Genomic DNA, 22,934 nt, shown 5'->3' with positions numbered 1-22,934 from the left:
AGGTATTCAAAAGCACTGGCTCAACTGACTCACACAAATTTATATTGGTTGAAATCAGGTGATATTTTGGGCCAGATCTGACTAGTCTTGGTTTGACTACAATGATCTGGCCCCAATCGATTGGTCCAGGTCCTGACCGTGCTTGCTGGGGGAGTGTACCCCTCAAAACTGTACCAGATCAAATATTCCTTTCATGTAGCATTCAACAGAATGGAAGCATTCTATGAAGTCAAGGACTCAAATAGGCCACGTGGCCACGCACATCACTTTTCCAACCCGGAAGAAGTGGTGAAAAGGGAGTATATATGCGGCTAAACCTTTTAGGCATTTATTTTACCATTTTTGAAAAAAGTTTGGAAAAGTTTTAAAATAGCATATACATCAAACATGTAGATCGACGTTTGAAGTATTTTACAATGTATTGTATAAGAATAAATTTCTCTTTTGGGAGACAAAATAAAGAAACCTTGAACCTTGAACCATGAACACCAACGTCTTGGTGTCCAGTTGCACATTAACTTTCCACTGGGTACAATGACGTGTCCAATGTGTTCGCTGGGCGGGGTGGCATTTTGTGGGCATGAAAGGAGGCGACGAGATACCAACAGTCACTCTGTTCCAGAATGAAGGGCTGTGTGGCTGTGCTGCTTTTACTGTTCTGTCTGACTGAGGCTGATGGGGCTGCAGTTGAAGCAGGTACCCTCGGGGATGAGCCTGACCACTGGGATGAGCTGAAGGAGGTTAGGGACATGGTGCTTCGCCTGGGAACGACCGTGGTAGAACAGAGAGAGAAGCTGAGTAACATGGAGGAAGAAGCTAAAGACCAGAGGACCTTAATGGGAGGTAAGGGTGGTCCAAATGGAGCCTGAAGAAGTTGTAACGAACGGTACAGGCTGAAGTGTTTCATAATAGTTGTTTTAACAGTGGTATTATTTTCCAGCAATGGCTGTCAAATTGAGTGCGAGTGAGACCCATGTGGAACACCTCCAGACCAGACTGGCTGCCACAGAGGTCCAGGTTGAAGACTTGAAGAGAGAAAGTGAAGGTAATTTGAACCTGATGATGTTGAGAAATGACTGTTGAGCCCATTAAAAGCATGTGTCATTTTAGTAGTTAATAATAATAATAATAATAAAACTTTATTTGTATAGCACCTTTCATGACATGAAATGCAGCTCAAAGTGCTTTACAGAACAATGGAGAATAAAAGAAAAGCAAGGCAATGACATTAAAAAACAAGCAGTAATGCAGTACAGTGAGGACATGAAAAATAAAAAATATAAGATCAATTAAAGGCAATGTTGTAGAAGTGGGTCTTGAGCTGAGCTTTAAAAATGTCTACAGAGGCTGCCTGACGAAGGTACAGTGGGAGCTTGTTCCAAGCCGACGGCCCGTAGAAGCAAAAAGCTGCTTCCCCGTATTTTTTAGTTGCCATTGATGACATAGTTCAATGTAAATAATTAGTGGTATTCCCCTTTAACACTCATTTTTTGCATCATAATAATGATGATGATGATGATAATAATATAATTATCATCATCACTTACCATACCTTTAATGTCAAGGGGCCACATTTACAATGGTCTTTAATGTCAAGGGGCCACATTTACAATGGTCTTTAATGTCAAGGGGCCACATTTACAATGGTCTTTAATGTCAAGGGGCCACATTTACAACGGTCTTTAATGTCAAGGGGCTACATTTAAAACGGTCTTTAATGTGAGGAAGAAGCTAAAGACCAGAGGACCTTAATGGGAGGTAAGGGTGGTCCAAATGGAGCCTGAAGAAGTTGTAACGAACGGTACAGGCTGAAGTGTTTCATAATAGTTGTTTTAACAGTGGTATTATTTTCCAGCAATGGCTGTCAAATTGAGTGCGAGTGAGACCCATGTGGAACACCTCCAGACCAGACTGGCTGCCACAGAGGTCCAGGTTGAAGACTTGAAGAGAGAAAGTGAAGGTAATTTGAACCTGATGATGTTGAGAAATGACTGTTGAAATGACTGTTGAGCCCATTAAAAAGCATGTGTCATTTTAGTAGTTAATGACATAGTTCAATCTAAAAAATGAGTGGTATTCCCCTTTAACACTCATTTTTAGCATCATAATAATGATGATGATGATGATGATGATGATGATAATAATAATATCATTATCATCATCACTTACCATACCTTTAATGTCAAGGGGCCACATTTACAACGGTCTTTAATGTCAAGGGGCCACATTTACAATGGTCTTTAATGTCAAGGGGCCACATTTACAACGGTCTTTAATGTCAAGGGGCCACATTTACAACGGTCTTTAATGTCAAGGGGCCACATTTACAACGGTCTTTAATGTCAAGGGGCCACATTTACAATGGTCTTTAATGTCAAGGGGCCACATTTACAATGGTCTTTAATGTCAAGGGGCCACATTTACAACGGTCTTTAATGTCAAGGGGCCACATTTACAACGGTCTTTAATGTCAAGGGGCCACATTTACAATGGTCTTTAATGTCAAGGGGCCACATTTACAATGGTCTTTAATGTCAAGGGGCCACATTTACAATGGTCTTTAATGTCAAGGGGCCACATTTACAATGGTCTTTAATGTCAAGGGGCCACATTTACAATGGTCTTTAATGTCAAGGGGCCACATTTACAACGGTCTTTAATGTCAAGGGGCCACATTTACAACGGTCTTTAATGTCAAGGGGCCACATTTACAATGGTCTTTAATGTCAAGGGGCCACATTTACAATGGTCTTTAATGTCAAGGGGCCACATTTACAACGGTCTTTAATGTCAAGGGGCCACATTTACAACGGTCTTTAATGTCAAGGGGCCACATTTACAATGGTCTTTAATGTCAAGGGGCCACATTTACAACGGTCTTTAATGTCAAGGGGCCACATTTACAATGGTCTTTAATGTCAAGGGGCCACATTTACAACGGTCTTTAATGTCAAGGGGCCACATTTACAACGGTCTTTAATGTCAAGGGGCCACATTTACAACGGTCTTTAATGTCAAGGGGCCACATTTACAACGGTCTTTAATGTCAAGGGGCCACATTTACAATGGTCTTTAATGTCAAGGGGCCACATTTACAACGGTCTTTCCATTCTGCACTTGCAGAGAAACCAAAAGTGGCGTTCTCCGCAAGTTTGTCATCTGGACACGTTGGGCCCTTCAACACCGAAACAACACTGATCTACAAAAACGTGCTCACTAACATCGGCCAGGCCTACAACCCAGCTACAGGTATGAGCTCTCAGTTCTGTCATCTCCTCATGTCATATACAGTCTATATAGCATTGGTTCTCAAAGTGGGGACCCCCAGGGGGTCCGTGGGGGGGTTACCAGGCGGTCCACAGCAAAGATTGTTAAAGGGATATTTGTTGTTGTTTTAACTAGGCCTACTAAGGCTTTTGTGAGCAGCACTTTTTAACTCGCTTGATTCAGTATTTAGATTTAATATTGATGTTATCAGACACACTCCCTTTCTATACAAACCCATTGTAAATCCATTTTAACCATGATACTCTTCAAAAACACCCGTCCTTGGTTCTGGTGGTTGGGGGGGGGGGGGGTTTACACCATAGTACAATTATTTTTGAAAATCTTGAAAACCCAAGAATGGGTCCCGACCCGGTGTTTGTGAAACAGTGGTCTACACACAGTGTCACCAATGTCTCAATCTCAATGTCACAAAAAACTAAGCTCCAAACTTCCCAAAACAAATTAATACGACTTCTTCTAGGCCTAGGGCCCATGACCCACCTTTGTACAATGCATTTTGATAGCTCCGGGTAGGTCGAGGACAGAGTCAAGACTCAAGAAATTGAAAATGGAACTCACATTAAAATGTGTAAAAACAGCTCTGCCCTCCATACCCTCAGTACCCACTTACTTCACTGATTACCTCAAAAAAGTGAGCGACACTCACAGCCACAACACTAGAGGGAGCGTGAATAATGATCTGGTGCCGCCCACTTTTAGATGTCTTAATTATTGTTGACATTGTTTGATTGTGAATGAATGGATAGGACCCGAAAAACAAGACCGCAAGGTCTTTCTTTGGCACTATCCTTTTGGACCAAGTGCTTAACTGTACCCTGTGCTGTTTGCATTTACAGTATATTGTTTAATAAAGTAAATCATCCAATGCAGGCATATTCACGGCGCCAGTCAAGGGAGTCTACTACTTCAGATTCACTGCATTCGACACCCGCCAAGGAACATGGATGGCAGTGAACCTCTACCACAACGACCAGAGAATTCTGCACAATTCAGAGATAGCCCAAGGCCATTCCTTCATATCAAATGCACTGATTCTACAGATGGAACAGGGCAGTGTGGTCTACATGCGTCTCCAAAAAGGCTGTGGACTTTATGATGATTCAAACAAATTGACCACCTTCAGTGGTTTTCTGCTCTACTCCATGTAAAGCAGTGCTTCTCAACTCGTGGGACCCAGCCGGGGACCCCCAGGGGTTTCAGGGGGTGTCCGGCAAAATGACTGATAGTCAACCCATACTTTGTGTTGTTTTAGGCATTAGTGTCAACACTGTTGTGTTAACATATTATGATCTAGAAAACGTCTTATCTTATTTCATTTTTGTTAATTAATAAATACAATAAACTGAACATCCCATCAAAGCCCCTTGAATACTAATATTAAACTGCTGTCAGTGCAACTGTAAGCAGCACTGTAGGCCTACTGCCAATATTGTGGACCTACTGTATAAGCCAATTTCCTTGAGGATGTAGATCAGAGCGAAACCAGATTTGTGCTCTCTGGATTAATAGCATCTGCTAAATGTCTAAATTGTAAAGTAATAATTAACATCATGACAGTATCCCAGCCAGATTCCTAAGAGATACAATTAAGTCCTATTATGTAGCTAATTTTGTATTGGTTGTGATGTGGATATGATTTCTTTTATACAGTTTAAACTAATTTTAGTTTAGTCACTTAACTATATTAGCCCAATCTGAGCAATCGTCACCGAGTTATGGCTAAAGACTGCTGTAACACTATGTTTACTGTGTCTATTGTTTATATATGGTTATGTCCATTGTCTATATATGGCTATTTCTACTGTCTATATATGGCTGTGTCTTTTCTGTAATGGTTAATAGTTTGGAGGATTTAGCTGCACCCACACAACACGGACACATTCTCTGAAGAAACGGATAACAACGGCGAAGAGGTGGACCCTAGAATCCAGGCAGAGCTGGAGCAGCTCAACCAGTCTTCTGCCGACATCAACAGACACGAGACACGACTGCAGGATGCCAGGCAGAGGTTTCACCGTGCGCTGGTGGAGGCCACGGAGAAGCTGGTGGAGCTGAGGAAGAAGACCGGGAAGGCCGTGGAGAAGTCCAAGCCCTACCGGGAGGCCTGCAGCACGGCCACACAGGCTCAGCGGGAAGCCCACAACGCCGCCCAGGACTTTGAGAAGGCCATGGACGTCCTTCAGGCAGCCAGGGACATGATCTCCACTGCACAGCTGAGAGACAACCAGCAGCTTGACTCTGACGCCTGGCAGGAGATGCTCGACCATGCCACCCAGAGACTGACCGACGCTGAGCAGACCAAGACGAGCAGCGAGCTGGTCCACCAGGAGACGGTGGCTAGATCCACGTTGGCCATGAGCCGCGTGAAGCATCTGGAGAAGAAGCTGAGACGTGCCATCAACAAGTCCAAGCCTTACTGTGAGCTGAAGGCGAAATACTACGTGCAGCTGGACGACCTGAAGAAGGATGTGGACGAGCTCCAGGCCAGGCTGTCCAGGGACAAAGACCAATACAAGACGGCCCTCGGGAACCTGGAAATGATCTCGGAGCAGATCCACGAGAGCCGACGCAGCTCCACCGTCAGCCCTCATGTGGTTCTGTTCCACTACCGGAACTAATTGTCCCATGGGGGTGGTTCTTGCAGTTCCCCAGGAACGTGCAGGGATGGGTACGGGTACCGTTAAATGGACTGCATTTACCATTTACCAAATGCTTTACCAACTCAGTGGCCTTGTGGTTAGAGTGTCCGCCCTGAGACCGGCAGGTCGGTGGTTCGATCCCCGGCCGGGTCATACCAAAGAATGTAAAAATGGGACCCAGTACCTCCCTGCTTGACACTCAGCATCAAGGGTTGGATTGGGGGTAAGTCCCTGCGACATACTAGCGTCATGTCCAGGGGGTGTACTTGTACATCAAGCTGCCTCACGCTACAGAAACAGGAGATAGGCTCCTGCCCTATGGGCCTCATGGCTCGCAACTGAGTCGCAAGGCTACTTACTTATAAGTAGGCTATAGGGCATACATTTTTTAAGACAAAAAACAAGCTAAAATATGTAGATAAGGTGGCGTCTGCCTGACATCAACAATATATGGACATAGCAGCCAGTCTAGTATGTTGCTTACATGTGTTGACGGAGGGTTTCATCCCATCCGTGACAACATTCCCATGTAGGCCTACTATATACTGTATATAGGTGGGACATCATAAACCTAATATTTATATTCCCATATAGTTATTATTGGTGGAATATCACAAACATAACGCTACGGTGCAAAAGAATATCACATTATTATTATTATAACAAAAGAGTATAGCCTGTCAGCACATTGTAACACGATATTGAATGCAATAGTGTGTGAATTTATTGTCAGGTTCAACGTAATCTACAGGCCCAGGGGCTGTAAATCTCACAGGCCTTTAATGGCCCCTGGCTGCCAATCAATTGAGCGCTTAACCACTTAAGGTAAGTAGCCTATACTGTAGGCTACTTTTCACTGTTGGGCACCTAACCACCTGCCCACTCAGAAACCAAAGTCAATTTGAAAACATAAACCAACGACAAAAAACTCTACCTATTGGGAGAAGTACAACAAAGTGTGAATTAACACAGCAAGATCTGAACTGTAAAAGAAGGCTATTGAATACAACCACTACCAAGTAGACTTCTCGACCCATACACTGCATGTAAACACATTTAAACGTTAAACACATTTTAATTCTGAGGCTTTTTTGTATACTATTTAACTAATTTTGAGAATATAAATACTGCTATTTGTAAATGGTGCATTTATATAGCACTTTAATCCAAAGCGCTTTACATAGATTGTGCATTACATTCACCCATTCACACACTGATGGCAGAGGAGGAAACCATACAAGGTACCACTACCAACCTGCACAGCAGGACTCGGGAGCAATTAGGCACACTATTTGGGGAAGCCCAAGATCATATACTGGAAACCTTGCGTTTTATTTTTTATTCATCTCCTTGACCTACATTTAACACAATCAACAGCCAATGAAGGGGCCCTTGTCAGGGCCTCAAACCCAGTACCGTGCGGTCCACTCCACTTTCCCTGAAGAGCCCCTGAGAGGCAAGGGCCCCTGGGCCAATGACCAACTGGCCCAATTGGCCCTGCCACTGGCTATTTGTCTCAAAGTGACGGCAAAGGATTTGTGCTTTTTGTTTCAAAAAGCTTCATACCCTCATGTAGGCTATAATACGAATGGGCGTCCTTACCTCGACAGTCCACAAGATGGCACCCTAAAACCAATGTTGTGCCTTTCCTTGGCAGTATGGTGGGGCTGCAAAAGGAACTTTATTTTAAGGCTGTAAGACAAGGCTACTATAGTTTACCAAATAATCTCTAACCCAATGACTATATGCGCAACACATTTCTTACTATTTACTTGGTTTATTATGTTGTTGCATAACAAACACACACATTCATTACCATCTGCTACAATACCAAACTTAACCATATCTAGCCTTATGTATACACAACCACTTTATGTAGGCCGACAGTCAACAGTTCATGCATTTATTTTCTACAGGGAGGCCTTAACTGTACTGTACTATTATGATGAATTATTATCATAATTCAGTCAGTCAGTCAGTCAGTCAGTCAGTCAGTCAGTCAGTCAGTCAGTCAGTCAGTCAGTCAGTCAGTCAATCAATCAATCAATCAATCAATCAATCAATCAATCAATCAATCAATCAATCAATCAATCAATCATAATCCCCTACACCCCTTCTGTGAAAAGCACACCCTCTCCTTGGCACCATCTAAAGCGGTTGTTTCCAAACTCATACAATCAAAAAATCATAATCACTTCACAACTTAAGTATAATATAACCAATATACTCATGGAATTATGATTCATAATACGTGACTATATTGGTTACTATAGGCCTATAGTTTCAATGTACAGATTATTGTTTTTTTTTTAATAATCCTAGTCTAACTATTTTCAGTACCTCATGTTTTTTTAAACGTTACTCATATTTCAGCTTGTCACATTCGGTCTGTCTGTGTAAGAGCGGATACGGAAACAGCGCGTGCATGAAGTGTGCAATGCGCGTGCAAACATGATCGGATACAGTAAGGCTGGACTCCGGGCCGGATGTGGCTCATTTGGGAGCAAGAAGCCACATATATCTATTTTATTGTATAATATTATATAATATTATTAGTATATATATATTATTTAGATTAGTATTATGGTCTATAATATCTATGGCAGAAGCCACCACCAGGCTTCCCCTTCCATGAGAGGGTTTGGTTTAGATGGGTGGGGCCTCGTGATAATGACGCGAACCGGAAAATAGCAGATCTACAAGCTCACAAGGCGTCGCGTACGGCCGCACGCGACGACTTGTGAGCTTACATATCTGCTATTTTCTTTAACGGGGGGCTTGATACTGTCTATAGCACCCAGCCAGCCTAGTCGGCAGTAGAGCGGCTAGCAGCAAGATGCGGTGTACTAGGATACTGGAGGTCTCACCAAGCTAATACATGTTTTATTTCTTATTTTTTATATAAACTCCTTCCACTGCGACACACAGAGACATGGCGGGATACCTCAAAAAGCAAATTCTGAAGCATTTATCCAGGTAAGATTTCGCTTTATCATCATTATTTAATAAATACCCCTTATGTGTGTGAGATGTTAGCCAGCTGCTATAGCCCCCAGCTGGGCTTAATCCTTCTAATGTTTAAACAACACCAACACCAGACAGTCATTATTAATGAGTTTATGTACAGTATACTTAACCCAGCGGCGACACCTCAGCCTCACTGCACGATAAACAACAACAAAGACAGACATGCCTGCCTGGACGCTGACAATGTTGAATCATTGATTGATTCATTCATTTGACTTTTAATAATCGATTTAGTCAGCCACCTCGACACATAAAGGCACAAAAACAGCAACCATACAACAGTGCTGTGATGAGACAGACAGAAAGAGAGACAGACAGACAGACAGACCGACCTTATAAAGGCTGACTGTAATGTGACAGTAAAGCTACAATGCAATACAAACACACATGATAAAATGGAAACAAACTTAACAAACAAACAAACACAGACAACAAGCACAAGGCTTACAGTCTGAGTGGTTCCAGGGGGTCCCCAGCCAAATAAGGAACAGTTTTAAACACTTCTGCCCTGTTTTGTTTGTAGGCTATTTTTGGAAAAAAATTGACAAATCATAATCTTGTTATATGGGGGGTCCCTGCCCTGGCTGACATAAAATAGAACAAAATGGACCTTTAGGGATGGAGTCTGTGACTCTGAGACATGGGTCTGTGACTGTAACAAAATGGATCCATAAGGATTTCACAGTGTCCCTAGCCCCTCTCGGAACCCTCCATAAAGCTTTTCTGAAATTTGGATGTCGCTTTGTGTAGGGTCCCTGTTCATATTTATATTTCCGTATGGGAATTTTGGAACGCGGACATCAGAAATCAAATCAATGAGGGTCTGTGGTCGTGGTGTAATGCTTATCAAACTGTCCGTCCTTGAAATTATAAAGGTTGAGAATCCCCTTGACAGCAGCTCTGACCTGAGGTAGATCAGGTTCACAATTTTACAATTACAATTTAGGCATTTAGCAGACGCTCTTAATCCAGAGCGACTTACATTTAAGCAAGAACAAAGCATGGGAATACATCACATAAAAAGCATTTATCATGAAACATGCGTAAGCTAAGAAAGTAACAGTGGAATATTTATATAGTGAAACTATACATACACTATACATATAAACTATACATCTTTACTACTATGCTATATATGTGTACTATGGCGTGCTATGACTACATACAATACAATTACAGTGCTGTCTACATAACATGCTATAAGTCTGTATCAAATGCTATATGTCAATGTTTGCAGAATGCATAATATTAAAATATCCCACTTTCAGCAGCACAGTCAAATATAGGACACAATGTTTCTGTGTGTTCTACTTAAAAGTTCACACCGGCCCTAATTTACCCCCATCACATCATCTTGTTTAGTTCAGTCTTGAGTTTATTATTGAGACATTATAGAAAGAGTGGTTCTCAAAGTGGAGTCTGGGGACTCCTGTGGGGGTCCTTGAGGGGGATCCACTGGGGTGAGTGAAGAGAAGAGAGTCAGGTTTGCTCCAGGTTTGCTCCAAGGTGTTTGCTTTTTATTCAAAACACCATAAATAAGACACAACGTTTCGGCCGTGAACGACCTTCATCAGGTGATAATAGCCAGTATGTGATACCTCCCTTTTATACAAGTCGTCACATCACATGACTGATGCTGACTGCGCAGGTGATTCACAAACACCAATAAGTGACATGACAATAAATATGAATAACCACCACAGCAAGCAAGTTTACAATAAGGCAACACAGTTTCAAAGGAACAGTTTCAATAAAACTTGCTGTTTTTTTGCTTGTTACAGACTGTTTTAGTATTTTTTAAAATAAATGTTTTAAATAGACACATTTATGGTGTTTTGAATAAAAAGCAAACACCTTGGAGCAAACCTGTGTGCGGACTCTCTTCTCTTCACTGTACTTACCTTAGTCCAGCACCAGACAGGAACTGGATGTGTGCTAGCCACCTACTTTTTATACTGGTTCCACTGGGGTCCAAACAAAATGAGTTAAAATAGCATAAAAATGATCAGATTAACCGTTTTAACCGTATTTTATACTGTGGCTAGCTTGTAGCCCTGCTATTTTCTTTTGAACGATTTCGTGTTTTGTTTTATATATAATTTTGAAATTAATCTGACCACTTTAGTTTAGTTAGTGACCACTAGAGATTTAGTTTGGCATGGATTTGCTTCTCCTGGGCCAGGCCCAGATTCAACTGTAATACTACTACTAATAATAATAATAATAAAAATACAAAAACACATCTGAATTTAACCCATAAGACCCTGATATAGCCGTGAACCTCTTTTTCAGGTCATGTCAACTACAATTATGTTTATGTATTAGGCTCAGATCGTCAGTGAAAAAAGGTAGTCGTCGAAATGTTTTGTCATAGTTTTAGTCGATGGAATTCACACTGCACTATACCATTTCCTTACTATTACTAGTACTGTCAAGTGTCATGGCACGGTCTGTTAGCATTGCTCTTATGAATAATAATAATCTTCAAATATGCTTAAGGCTTCAGTTCACACATTGCTCCCACACCGATGCTTATAGTTTTAATACTAGACTGGTCCCATCCTGTTGTAAATGACTGTCTGCCAGAGTCACTTACTTGGTTTTACTCCGAGCAAAGACAGATATACTTGTTTTCTAATTGGTTTCTACAGAGTGGACATTTATGATCTTCTTTAGCTGGCACCAATAGATGCATTTTTAGTGCTGCTGTTTGTAATGCTGTGTGACTGACTGAGTTAGGATGATACTACAGTTAGACTGTAGCAAATCTCTCACAGACGAAAACTGACACGTACTGTTTAGAGCATATATGTCAAACTCAAGGCCCGGGGGCCAAATCAGGCCCGTGAATGAATTATCTCTGGCCCGCGGGATGATATTGAATTAGTATTAGAACTGGCCCTCTGGTATATTATTGCACGGACCACCGGCACCATAATACTACAAGTCCTGCTTTGTGAGGATCATAGAACAGGAAACTGAGCTTAATAATAATGCATTTTCAGTTTTAAATGCATTTACTTTTTTGCTATATTTGCCTGGGACGTCCTCCTGACCGCGGTGCCCATGTGTTGAAACACAGTCCGGCCCTCGACTTCTACCAATTTATTTATTTTGGCCCACCGTGTATTTGAGTTTGACATCCCTGGTTTAGAGCATCTGTTCTCAAAGTGATGTCTGTGGACACCCAGGGCAGGGGTCCTTGGTGTGTTTCCAGGGCAGGGGTCCTTGGTGTGTTTCCAGGGGGTCTCCAGCAAATGTAGTTAATGTAGCACAATCATTTATATGTTGTTGACCATTCAAATATTGCAGCAAGCTCATAGCATTAAGCTCACAGTTCGTCAGTCACTTCGTGCTACGCTACATCTGCTATTTATTTCTGAACATAAATGTAACATAAATCTTCTCTTCTGGGCAAGAGAAGTGAAGAAGGGGGTGACAAACTGACATATTGAGCCATACAATAAAGTATGGCAGCCCCCTATAGTACCCCCCTTTACATTCAGTAGATCCTGTGATCCTTTGTGGCCAGATGTCATTTCGTGGGGTCTATAGGAGGACTATAGTAAATAATAAAAAAATAAAAATCGCTATCAAATTTTGTTAAAAAATACATATTAAGCCCCATGTTCGAATGCCCCCGCCCCCCCTGTCAAAAATAGCTAAATTCGCTAAAACGAAAGAAAGCAGCAAATGAAAAAAAATTAACACTCATCTTTTACTTTCTCTAATAACAACCTAAAACATGAACCTTGGTTGAAAAAAAACCCAAAGGTGTCCTTTAACCACTTGAACCATATAGTATCCCTATTCTGGTTCGGAACATTTGCCAAAGATGGCAGATCTACAATCTCACAGTCAAACTTTACACTCCCGTCTCCCGCCAGGCCGTGTGTGCGTGCGTGCGTGCGTGCAGTAGCCGCCCTAGTGCTATTGTACTGTATGGAAGGAGTTGACTTATTTCTGGATATAATGGAGCAGGTGCGCTTCCTCTGAATGCTTCTTTGAGCGGCGGGTGTTCGGCTGCAGGAAGTAACTGTTTTTGAAAGTGTTGACGCATTGTTAGAGTCTGAAGGAAATGCACGCATGCAAAATTAACCACATGGACCCTACTGTCCTCATTCTGGGGTCAAATTAACCACATGGACCCTACTGTCCTCATTATGGGGTCAAATTAACCCACTGTGAGTTGTGAAAATATGTTACATCTTTGAACTGAACTGTTCAAAATTGTCAAAGTTGACCTTCCTCCACACGGCGGGGCACCGGCAAAAAAGAAGAAATGTCATCTCGGAGGTGCCCTGTCGGTAGCCTGGTTAATAAACCAGACCAAATCAGCCGTTGGCAAAAAATAATTGTGCGATATTAGTCTGGTTTATTAACCAGGCTACCCTGTCGGCACATAACTCGGACGGCGCTGAGTCGGCTGAAGGTGACTTCGCAACGCTCTGCACTTATAAGCTCGCTTGGCGAGTTGGCGGTGCCTCTCGTGGCTCAAGTCACCCTCAGAATGATTTTCCAACCATATATATATATATATATATATATATATATATATGTATATGGGAGTGGGTCAAGGGGGTCCCCAGCAGAAGTAGTTACAACTCTTTGAGTGCCAAGTACGAGATGTTCTGTCTTTTTCTTCAAGGCTCTGAGTGTCGAGAAATATGAGATTTTCTGTTTTCAGTGATTTACGATAGTAGTCAGGTGCACACTGTGTCACCTGACTGTTCTTATAACCAGGAACAAGGAATATATTGCATGGCTGTTTGACTTGCATATTCTTTTCCGCAAACACAGAGTAGTGACCGATCGTAGTGGACATAACACACTGGCCTTCCCTGCCTGGTATTTAGCCAGCAGTCTTGTGGTTACGGTGATGGTTTGGGTATGTCAAATGTCACATTAGATTACTGCTTTCATTGGGCAGAATGATCGACTCAAATTTAATCACTCAAAGGGCACATTTAACAAATTATTCCCAGTGTAAAGAACCTCTGTTAACGGAGAACTGGCTATGAGTGGTACGGCTGAAGGGAGGGTGGAGATTGTCGGATTGTCTAGTCTAGTATTATAATCATGAACTTGAGAGTAGGTCTTAAAATAGTCTTTGAAAGGTATAAAGGTAAGTGCATTCATAGATGAAAGACCTGAAGTACTGTATTAACCCATTTTGACCTGAGATCAGATTCTAAAAATGTCTTCTACATCCTGACAGTTTTCTGAAAAAGCCATGTTTCTATGTCAGTGGTTCTTCAATTTTTCAAAAATAGCAGACCTACAAGCTCGTGGCGCGCCACTCGGTGGCAATGAGCTTGTAGATCTGCTATTTTTCCTGCCCAAAATTGATTAATATCATTTTTGGATTTTTCTTTTTGATGCACCCTACTATACAGCGGACCGCCGACTCAAAACACAATTGGATGCATATTGCATATGATGCTCATGTTCTAAATGTTATAATATATACTGTAGCCTATATACAGCTGTCACATACACCCACCTTTATGTACATAATCTGTATTCATTCCATTTGACTTATTTTCAATCTCTTTCCCTTTACTTACTTACTTACTCCTCTTCGTCCCCAATGGGACATAAGGCTTCAATGAGCACTCTCCATTTCATTCGATCCCTGGCAGCATGTTGCGCCTCTCCCCAGGACAGGTTCATCTGTTCCAGCTCCTGCACCACAGTTCTGCGCCAGGTGGTCTTGGGCCTCCCAGGTTTTCTTTTTCCTGGTGGTGTCCACTGTTCATCTTAGAGCCACCTTTGTGATGCAGTCCTGCTCCATCCTCAGTACATGCCCTAGCCATCTCAGGCGTCTGTGTGTAATGTCCTTGGTAATGCTCCGGCTCCCTGTTTGTTTGTACAGTTCATTATTCGATATTTTGTTTAGGGATGCACCGATCCGGCTTTTTGGCATTCGATACCGATTTCGATACATGGGGGTCCAGTATCTGCCGATACAGAGTACCGATCCGATACCCCCCACAAAGAAACGTAATAACCTATTAAGCTGTATGCCTCACTGTGTGGAGTCTGGAATCATTCTTTTGTGTAAGGCAACATCAAGGCTTGACTTAAACATTACTTTCCCAACTTTGTAAAACAAAATGTAACAAACACAGATATAAATGCACTGAATTATTTATTAAATAACTGCAACAATTAGACCAGGTTAATGTGTGCGCAGGCTAGCCTGGCTGCATTCCACATGTTATACTGTCAATACTACACTGCTGTGTCACAGAGGAGGTAGAGTTGTTTTCATACTGTAATTACACATAATTATCGGATCGGATCGGATAATGGATCGGCCACCGATCCGATACCCGATCTAGAATTTTAGCCTGGATCGGCGCCGATCTCCGATACGAGTATCGGATCGGTGCATCCCTAATTTTGTTAGGCCAAAAGATCTGACATATACGTCTGAGGCATCTGTTATGGAATACTTCTATTTTCCTTGTGTCTGTCTGTCTTGACCACTCTCCAGCTCTCAGATCCATACAGCAGGACAGACTTGACATTGCTGTTGTATAGGAGGAGCATCTTTGTTTTAAGGCTATATTGCTTTGATCTTTCCCTTTGCTCTCACTCTACCTCTGTCCTCTCTCTCCTCACAGAATACTACAAAACAATGCTTTACACCACCTGTAAAACAGACGCGACAAGGCTTGTGTGTTATACAGCAAATTGATCTGAACAATATAAAACTGTCGTCAGTTCACTGGTTCTGGTTCTGAGCACAAATCTGGTTTTACTCTGATCTACATCCTATCAAGGAAATTGGCTTATACAGCACCACAGTATTGGCAGTGCAGTGCTGCTTACAGTTGCACTGACAGCAGTTTAATATTAGTATTCAAGGGGCTTTGATGGGATGCACAGTTTATTGTATTTATTAATTAACAAAAATGAAATAAGATAAGACGTTTTCTAGATCATATGTTAACCCAACAGTGTTGACACTAATGCCTAAAACAACACAAAGTATGGGTTGACTATCAGTCATTTTGCCGGACACCCCCTGAAACCCCTGGGGGTCCCCGGCTGGGTCCCACGAGTTGAGAAGCACTGCTTTACATGGAGTAGAGCAGAAAACCACTGAAGGTGGTCAATTTGTTTGAATCATCATAAAGTCCACAGCCTTTTTGGAGACTCATGTAGACCACACTGCCCTGTTCCATCTGTAGAATCAGTGCATTTGATATGAAGGAATTGCCTTGGGCTATCTCTGCATTGTGCAGAATTCTCTGGTCGTTGTGGTAGAGGTTCACTGCCATCCATTTGCGCCTCTCGAATGCAGTGAATCTGAAGTAGTAGACTCCCTTGACTGGCGCCGTGAATATGCCTGCATTGGTTGATTTACTTTATTAGACGATATACTGTATAAATGCAAACAGCACAGGGTACAGTTAAGCACTTGGTCCAAAAGCATAGCACCGAAGAAAGACCTTCTTGAAAGACGGTCTTGTTTCGGGTCCTATGCATTGAATCATCAAACAATGTCAACAACAATTAAGACATCTAAAAGTGGGTGGCTCCAGATCATTATTCACGCTCCCTCTAGTGTTGTGGCTGTGAGTGTCGCTCACCTTTTTTGAGGTAATCAGTGAAGTAAGTGGGAACTGAGGGTATGGAGGGCAGAGCTGTATTTACACATTTGAATGTGAGTTCCATTTTCAATTGCTTGAGTCTTGACTCTGTCCTCGACCTACCCGGAGCTATCAAAATGCATTGCACAAAGGTGGGTCATGGGCCCTAGGCCTAGAATAAGTCGGATTAATTTGTTTTGGGAAGTTTGGAGCTTAGTTTTTTGTGACATTGAGATTGAGACATTGACATTCGTGACACTGAGTGTGTCTGATAACATCAATATTAAATCTAAATACTGAATCAAGCGAGTTAAGTGCTGCTCACAAAAGCCTCAGTAGTTAAAATAACCCCAGGGTGAAATATCCCTTTAACAATCTTTGCTGTGGACCGCCTGGTAACCCCCCCCCCCCCCCCCCCCCACGGACCCCCTGGGGGTCCCCACTTTGAGAACCAATGCTATAGACTGTATATGACATGAGAAGATGACAGAACTGAGAGCTCATACCTGTAGCTGGGTTGTAGGCCTGGCCGATGTTAGTGAGCACTTGTTTGTAGATCAGTATTGTTTCGGTGTTGAAAGGTCCAATGTGTCCAGATGACGCCAAACTTGCGGAGAACGCCACTTTTGGTTTCTCTGCAAATGCAGAATGGAAAATTAGTGTTAAAGGGGAATACCACTAATTTCACCATTCTAAAAAATAGTGTTAAAGGGGAATACCACTCATTTTATCATTCTAGATATTTGTGTTAAAGGGGAATACCACTCATTTCATCATTCTAAAAATTAGTGTTAAAGGGGAATACCACTCATTTCATCATTCTAAAAAATTGTGTTAAAGGGGAATACCACTCATTTTATCATTCTAGAAATTTGTGTTAAAGGGGAATACCACTAATTTTTTACATTGAACATGTCATTAACTACTAAAATGGCACATCAGGTTCAAATCACCTTCACTTTCTCTCTCCAAGTCTTCAACCTGGACCTCTGTGGCAGCCAGTCTGGTCTGGAGGTGTTCCACATGGGACTCACTCGCACTCAATTTGACATCCATTGCTGAAAAATAATATCACAGAGAAATGTATACATGTTTAAAACAACTATTATGAAACACTTAAGCCTGTACTGTTACAACTTCTTCAGGCTCCATTTGGACCATCCTTACCTCCCATTAACTACTAAAATGACACATGCTTTTTAATGGGCTAAGTCATTTCTCAACACTTTCCTGCCTGCATCCACTGAAACATCATCAGGTTCAAATTACCTTCACTTTCTCTCTCCAAGTCTTCAACCTGGACCTCTGTGGCAGCCAGTCTGGTCTGGAGGTGTTCCACGGTCGTTCCCAGGCGAAGCACCATGTCCCTAACCTCCTTCAGCTCATCCCCGAGGTCAGGCTCATCCCCGAGGGTGCCTGCTTCAACTGCAGCCCCATCAGCCTCAGTCAGACAGAACAGTAAAAGCAGCACAGCCACACAGCCCTTCATTCTGGAACAGAGTGACTGTTGGTATCTCGCAGCCTCCTTTCATGCCCACAAAAGTCCACCCCGCCCAGCGAACACATTGGACACGTCATTGTACCCGGGGGAAAGTTAATGTGAACATGTTAACCCATTCTGAACGGGCACCCATTTTGGTGTTGGCATCATGTTATGCTTTAGCTATTGAAAAATAGCAGATCTACAAGCTCATATCGCGCCACCGAGTGGCGCGATACGAGCTTGTAGGTCTGCTATTTTTTGAAAAATTGAAGAACGACTGACATTTTTAGAATCTGATCTCAGGTCTGAATGGGTTAATCAGACCAGTGTGTGTCCGGCGGAAACCTCGTATGAATCTGATCTCAGGTCAGAATGGGTTAATGTGAACATGAACACCAACACGTTGGTGTTCATGGTAAAGAGTACAGCTTTTATTCTCTCCACTGATAAAGAATGACAGACAATGCAGGGACGAATAGTTTTCATAATCCTTTAGGGGCCTGTGCCGCATACTCCCTTTTCACCACTTCTTCTGGGTTGGAAAAGTGATGGGCGTGGCCGCGTGGCCCATTTGAGTCCTTGACTTCCATTCTGTTGAATGCTACATGAAAGGAATATTTGATCTGGTACAGTTTTGAGGGGTACACTCCCCCAGCAAGCACGGTCACTCGGTCAGGACCTGGACCAATCGATTGGGGCCAGAATCCAGATCATTGAAGTCAAACCAAGACTAGTCAGATAGATCTACAAGCTCACTGCATTCGCATTGTGAGCTATTTTGGTGTCCAACGCCGTTGGCATATTTAGTAGTAATTTGAGTCCTAATTAATAGTACAGGCTCTGTGCATTGGCCTCATGTTACAGTACATCTGACTGCCTCACTTATTACATACTGTAGAGCTACTCTGCTGTCATGCTACTCTGCTGTAGCGTTGCTTATTTGCGCATGCACACACACACACACACACACACACACACACACACTATGCATGCAGTAGAGAGTTATACAATATAACTCTTGTAATCCTTGGATTTAACTCTGACTGCTGAACCAGTCGAGGGACATTGCTTTAGGCTTTAGTACGTCTAGTGAAACCCAGCAATTCTTGGGACTGCAGGCCAAAGGTTTGCTCAATCGATGACTTCAGTTTAAGCTGTGGAATGTCTTCTGACTCCTTAAAAGCACTGAGGTCAGTCAGGTCATGGGTGGGGGTCGGGTGGTCCGCAGCACAGACCCCTCTGTATCAACCATGTTGGGCAGAACCATATCTACATTTCACCTTTTTGGGTTTTGTCGTAAATGAATGCCCTACTTGATCACACCACACAGCATCACACAGAAGTATCAAACATATCTGTTCCACCACGTCTTGAGCTTGTAGATCTGCTATTTGAATGAATTTGAATTCTGAAAAAGTGGACATAACGGTCTCTGTCCACCCCGACAGAGACTATATTTAACTTTATTTGTTTATTTGGACAGGACAATGCCTATTAATGGACGTCACATGGACGTAAATACACCGGATATAGCAGTCCTCACAAAGAAACGGAACACAGACAGTGGAATACATTTACATGACATTACATAGGGAACACAGCATAACAAAGAAATACACCTAAAATAATCAAATAGTTGCAGCTTTGGTTTTCAACTTTCCAAGCAACCATTTTTTCAGATTGTATTTAAAAGAGGGAAATGTTAATGTATCACAGTCCCTTATACGCAGAGGAAGGCCATTCCATGCTACACAACCCTGTACTGAGAGGACATTTTGGCCCAATGTTGTTTGCCGGTGTGGCACTTCGCAGTCTCCTCGAATGGTTGCTCTGGTACGGATTCCCCTATCAGGCTTTCGTTTAATGAATTTACTTAGGGGGGGAGGAGATATATATATATATATATATATATATATATATATATATATATATATGCATAATATATCTGAATGTTTGAGCCCTACAGTCGACTCCAGTCTTATGTTGGTCTAATCCAGAGGTTTTCAACTGGTGGTCCGTGGTCCGTGAAGGTATTGCATGTGGTCCCTGGCCATGCATTTAGTATGTTTTTTATCGACCACTAGTTGGAAAACGAACTACGGTAGTTCATTAAGTGACCTGGTGATGTATGATGACGTCAGTTACTGGGAAGTCGGATGTCAAGAACTTCCACAGAAAGAGTTTGAATTTCAAGGGAAAGTGAACCGGATTATTTATTGTGCCCATATAATCATGCAGGTTAAGAGAAGGGCAACCATGCAAAGGAATAGCTCCGGACGACTAGCATATATTAAATTACTGACTGTTAAGGGCTTGATTTAATTCACCTCAAATTAACAAATTTGATATTGATTTTAATATCCCCTCACTCAACTCAACAGTGGGCCCCAGGTTGATTCTTAGTCAGCGTGGTGGTCCCTGGTTCATAATCGGTTGAAAACCCCTGGTCTAATCTATGACTGTGGTCTTGAGCAGACTAGACGATGTATGGTGGGTTTATTTATGCCATTCCCATGAGATGGACCGGGCTTTAACCCAATTGAACATTGCTTGAATATGATTATCGGGACAACAGGCTTGCTATTGTCTCTGACATCAGGAGGGTACGGCAGTGTTGTGTTGGAGCTATTGTTCACCACATTAACCCATTTTGGGCGGGAACCCCTTTTGGTGTTAGCATTATCTTATGCTTTAGCTATTGGAAAAATAGCAGATCTACAAGCTCGTAGCACGCCACTCGGTGGCGCGCTACGAGCTTGTAGGTCTGCTATTTTTGAAAAAATCGAAGAACGACTGACATAATAAACACAAGCCATTTTTAGAATCTGATCTACGGTCGAAATGGTTTAACCACTTAAAGCCAGCGTGGCTCACCACCAGTTACTGTACATGCAGTGTAACAGTACTGTATGTCTTCTGAACATGGTATTGGTTACAGTACTAGAGCAAGGGTTCCCAAACCTTTCAGGGCGTGACCTCCGCCAACCCCTGACCAGCACTTGTAGGCATTACATTTAGGGTGCGTTCGGAAATGTGCCTTGAACGCACTGGTGTGCTTGCTCTCTTGTCGTTCGTTTACTGAGTGCACTCAGTGCGAAAATCCAGTGCGCTGCGCAATCCGGGTGTGCCGAGTGCCCGCACTGAGCGACCCTACCCTGAAGCTGGGGTTGTCCACTGAGCGACCCTACCCTGAAGCTGGGGTTGTCCACTGAGCGACCCTTCCCTGAAGCTGGGGTCGTCCACTGAGAGACCCTACCCTGAAGCTGGGGTTGTCCACTGAGCGACCCTCCCCTGAAGCTGGGGTTGTCCACTGAGCGACCCTCCCCTGAAGCTGGGGTTGTCCACTGAGAGACCCTACCCTGAAGCTGGGGTTGTCCACTGAGAGACCCTACCCTGAAGCTGGGGTTGTCCACTGAGCGACCCTACCCTGAAGCTGGGGTTGTCCACTGAGCGACCCTACCCTGAAGCTGGGGTTGTCCACTGAGCGACCCTCCCCTGAAGCTGGGGTTGTCCACTGAGAGACCCTACCCTGAAGCTGGGGTTGTCCACTGAGCGACCCTACCCTGAAGCTGGGGTTGTCCACTGAGCGACCCTACCCTGAAGCTGGGGTTGTCCACTGAGCGACCCTACCCTGAGGCTGGGGTTGTCCACTGAGCGACCCTACCCTGAAGCTGGGGTCGTCCACTGAGCGACCCTACCCTGAAGCTGGGGTTGTCCACTGAGCGACCCTACCCTGAAGCTGGGGTTGTCCACTGAGCGACCCTACCCTGAAGCTGGGGTTGTCCAATTATTAACGTTTCAGTGTTCAATGATAAAAACACAATTAAATTGTTAATTGCAATATATTTTTGTGACAATGAATAATCATGACAACTTTCATAATCGTGACAGCCCTACTTGTGGTTGGCTTGTTAATAGCGCATCATTCATTCATATTGCAGTTTTGAATCTTGATTGCATTGATTGAATACTTTATTAGTCAGAAATGTTGTCGAGCGTTGTCAGATCTTGAAGGCTAAAAGGATAAAACCAAAAAAATAGTGTGGTTATTAGGACGGCTCTACCTAGGATGTGAAAAGGTCAAAGCCAGATGCAGTCTGCCTGCTGTGAGCTACTGCCTTAATAGAGTTGCTCTCAGCATGACTCATTCAATTTAATTACTGCCAATTAGTGCACAACTGCCTCCAAATGACATTTGGCAATTTGTTTCACTCTCAGACAAATATTGACTCGCTCTGCGGTAGATCCTATTTCGGTCTGATACTTCAGTGAGTCAGTGTGTGTGTGTTTTTGTGCGATGTTTGTGTTTTTCATTTGGCGTCCCTCTCCCTGAACGCTGATCTTTTCTCTGGTCGTTCCTCTCTCTCCACCGCCAGGTTCACAAAGAATCTGTCGCCAGACAAGATCAACCTGAGCACGTTGAAAGGGGAGGGGCAGCTGTCCAACCTGGAGTTGGACGAGGAGGTCCTGCAGAACATGTTGGACCTGCCCACCTGGCTGGCTGTCACCAGGGTGTTCTGCAACAAAGCTGCTATCAGGGTGAGTTCACCAGAACCATACCTACCTACAGTATGAATGAATGAATGAATTAATTAATGAATGACATTTGTATTTTCGTGTCATGCCACTTTGGCCCATCCCATATGGGATTATATGACACATTTCACAGAATACACTGAATACAACGGACACTACAGTCCTTCCTGTTCATACATATTTGTACATTATTCGAACAAACAAACAAACAAACAAAAAAGAAAACAAAACGAAAACAATCATAACAAGGCCATTTTACATGTAAATGGCCCTACTCCTCATTGACTAGGCCTTCTCAAGGAATGAGGCAAATGGAAAAAGTGTACTTTTGAAACAGGCGCTTCAGTCTCTCGAAGTCCT

General features: G+C 42.9%; 3 protein-coding genes across 3 annotated transcripts in view; 2 read left to right on the top strand and 1 right to left on the bottom strand.

Moving 5' to 3' along the window:
- Positions 1 to 623: 623 nt before the first annotated feature.
- On the top strand, positions 624 to 5,906 carry LOC310862141 (SH3 domain-binding protein 5-like; the record flags this gene model as incomplete). The annotated part of the gene is made up of 4 exons (XM_083769876.1): positions 624 to 843; positions 941 to 1,045; positions 1,856 to 1,960; positions 5,179 to 5,906. The coding sequence occupies 4 exons, from the start codon at positions 624 to 626 to the stop codon at positions 5,904 to 5,906; spliced, it is 1,158 nt and encodes a 385-aa protein (XP_083626002.1).
- A 2,854-nt stretch (positions 5,907 to 8,760) lies between these two features.
- Positions 8,761 to 22,934, top strand: part of bltp3a (bridge-like lipid transfer protein family member 3A) — a 78,608-nt gene continuing 64,434 nt past the window's right edge. Inside the window, exons 1-2 of the mRNA XM_083769583.1 lie at positions 8,761 to 8,903; positions 22,415 to 22,577. Of these exons, the coding sequence (XP_083625709.1) occupies positions 8,860 to 8,903; positions 22,415 to 22,577 (207 nt within the window). The 5' untranslated portion in view covers positions 8,761 to 8,859. The remainder of the gene's footprint in view (positions 8,904 to 22,414; positions 22,578 to 22,934) is intronic.
- On the bottom strand, positions 15,640 to 18,044 carry LOC310861297 (complement C1q-like protein 2; the record flags this gene model as incomplete). Its single annotated transcript, XM_083768698.1, has 4 exons — positions 15,640 to 16,311; positions 17,062 to 17,190; positions 17,509 to 17,613; positions 17,825 to 18,044. The coding sequence occupies 4 exons, from the start codon at positions 18,042 to 18,044 to the stop codon at positions 16,040 to 16,042; spliced, it is 726 nt and encodes a 241-aa protein (XP_083624824.1). The 3' UTR covers positions 15,640 to 16,039.

The sequence above is a fragment of the Protomyctophum parallelum genome, assembly GCF_964188405.1.
Source record: "Protomyctophum parallelum genome assembly, chromosome: 7".
In the NCBI taxonomy this organism is placed as follows: Eukaryota; Metazoa; Chordata; class Actinopteri; order Myctophiformes; family Myctophidae; genus Protomyctophum; species Protomyctophum parallelum.
Note: the sequence above shows the minus strand (reverse complement) of the source record. Positions and strands in the feature narration are given on the sequence as shown.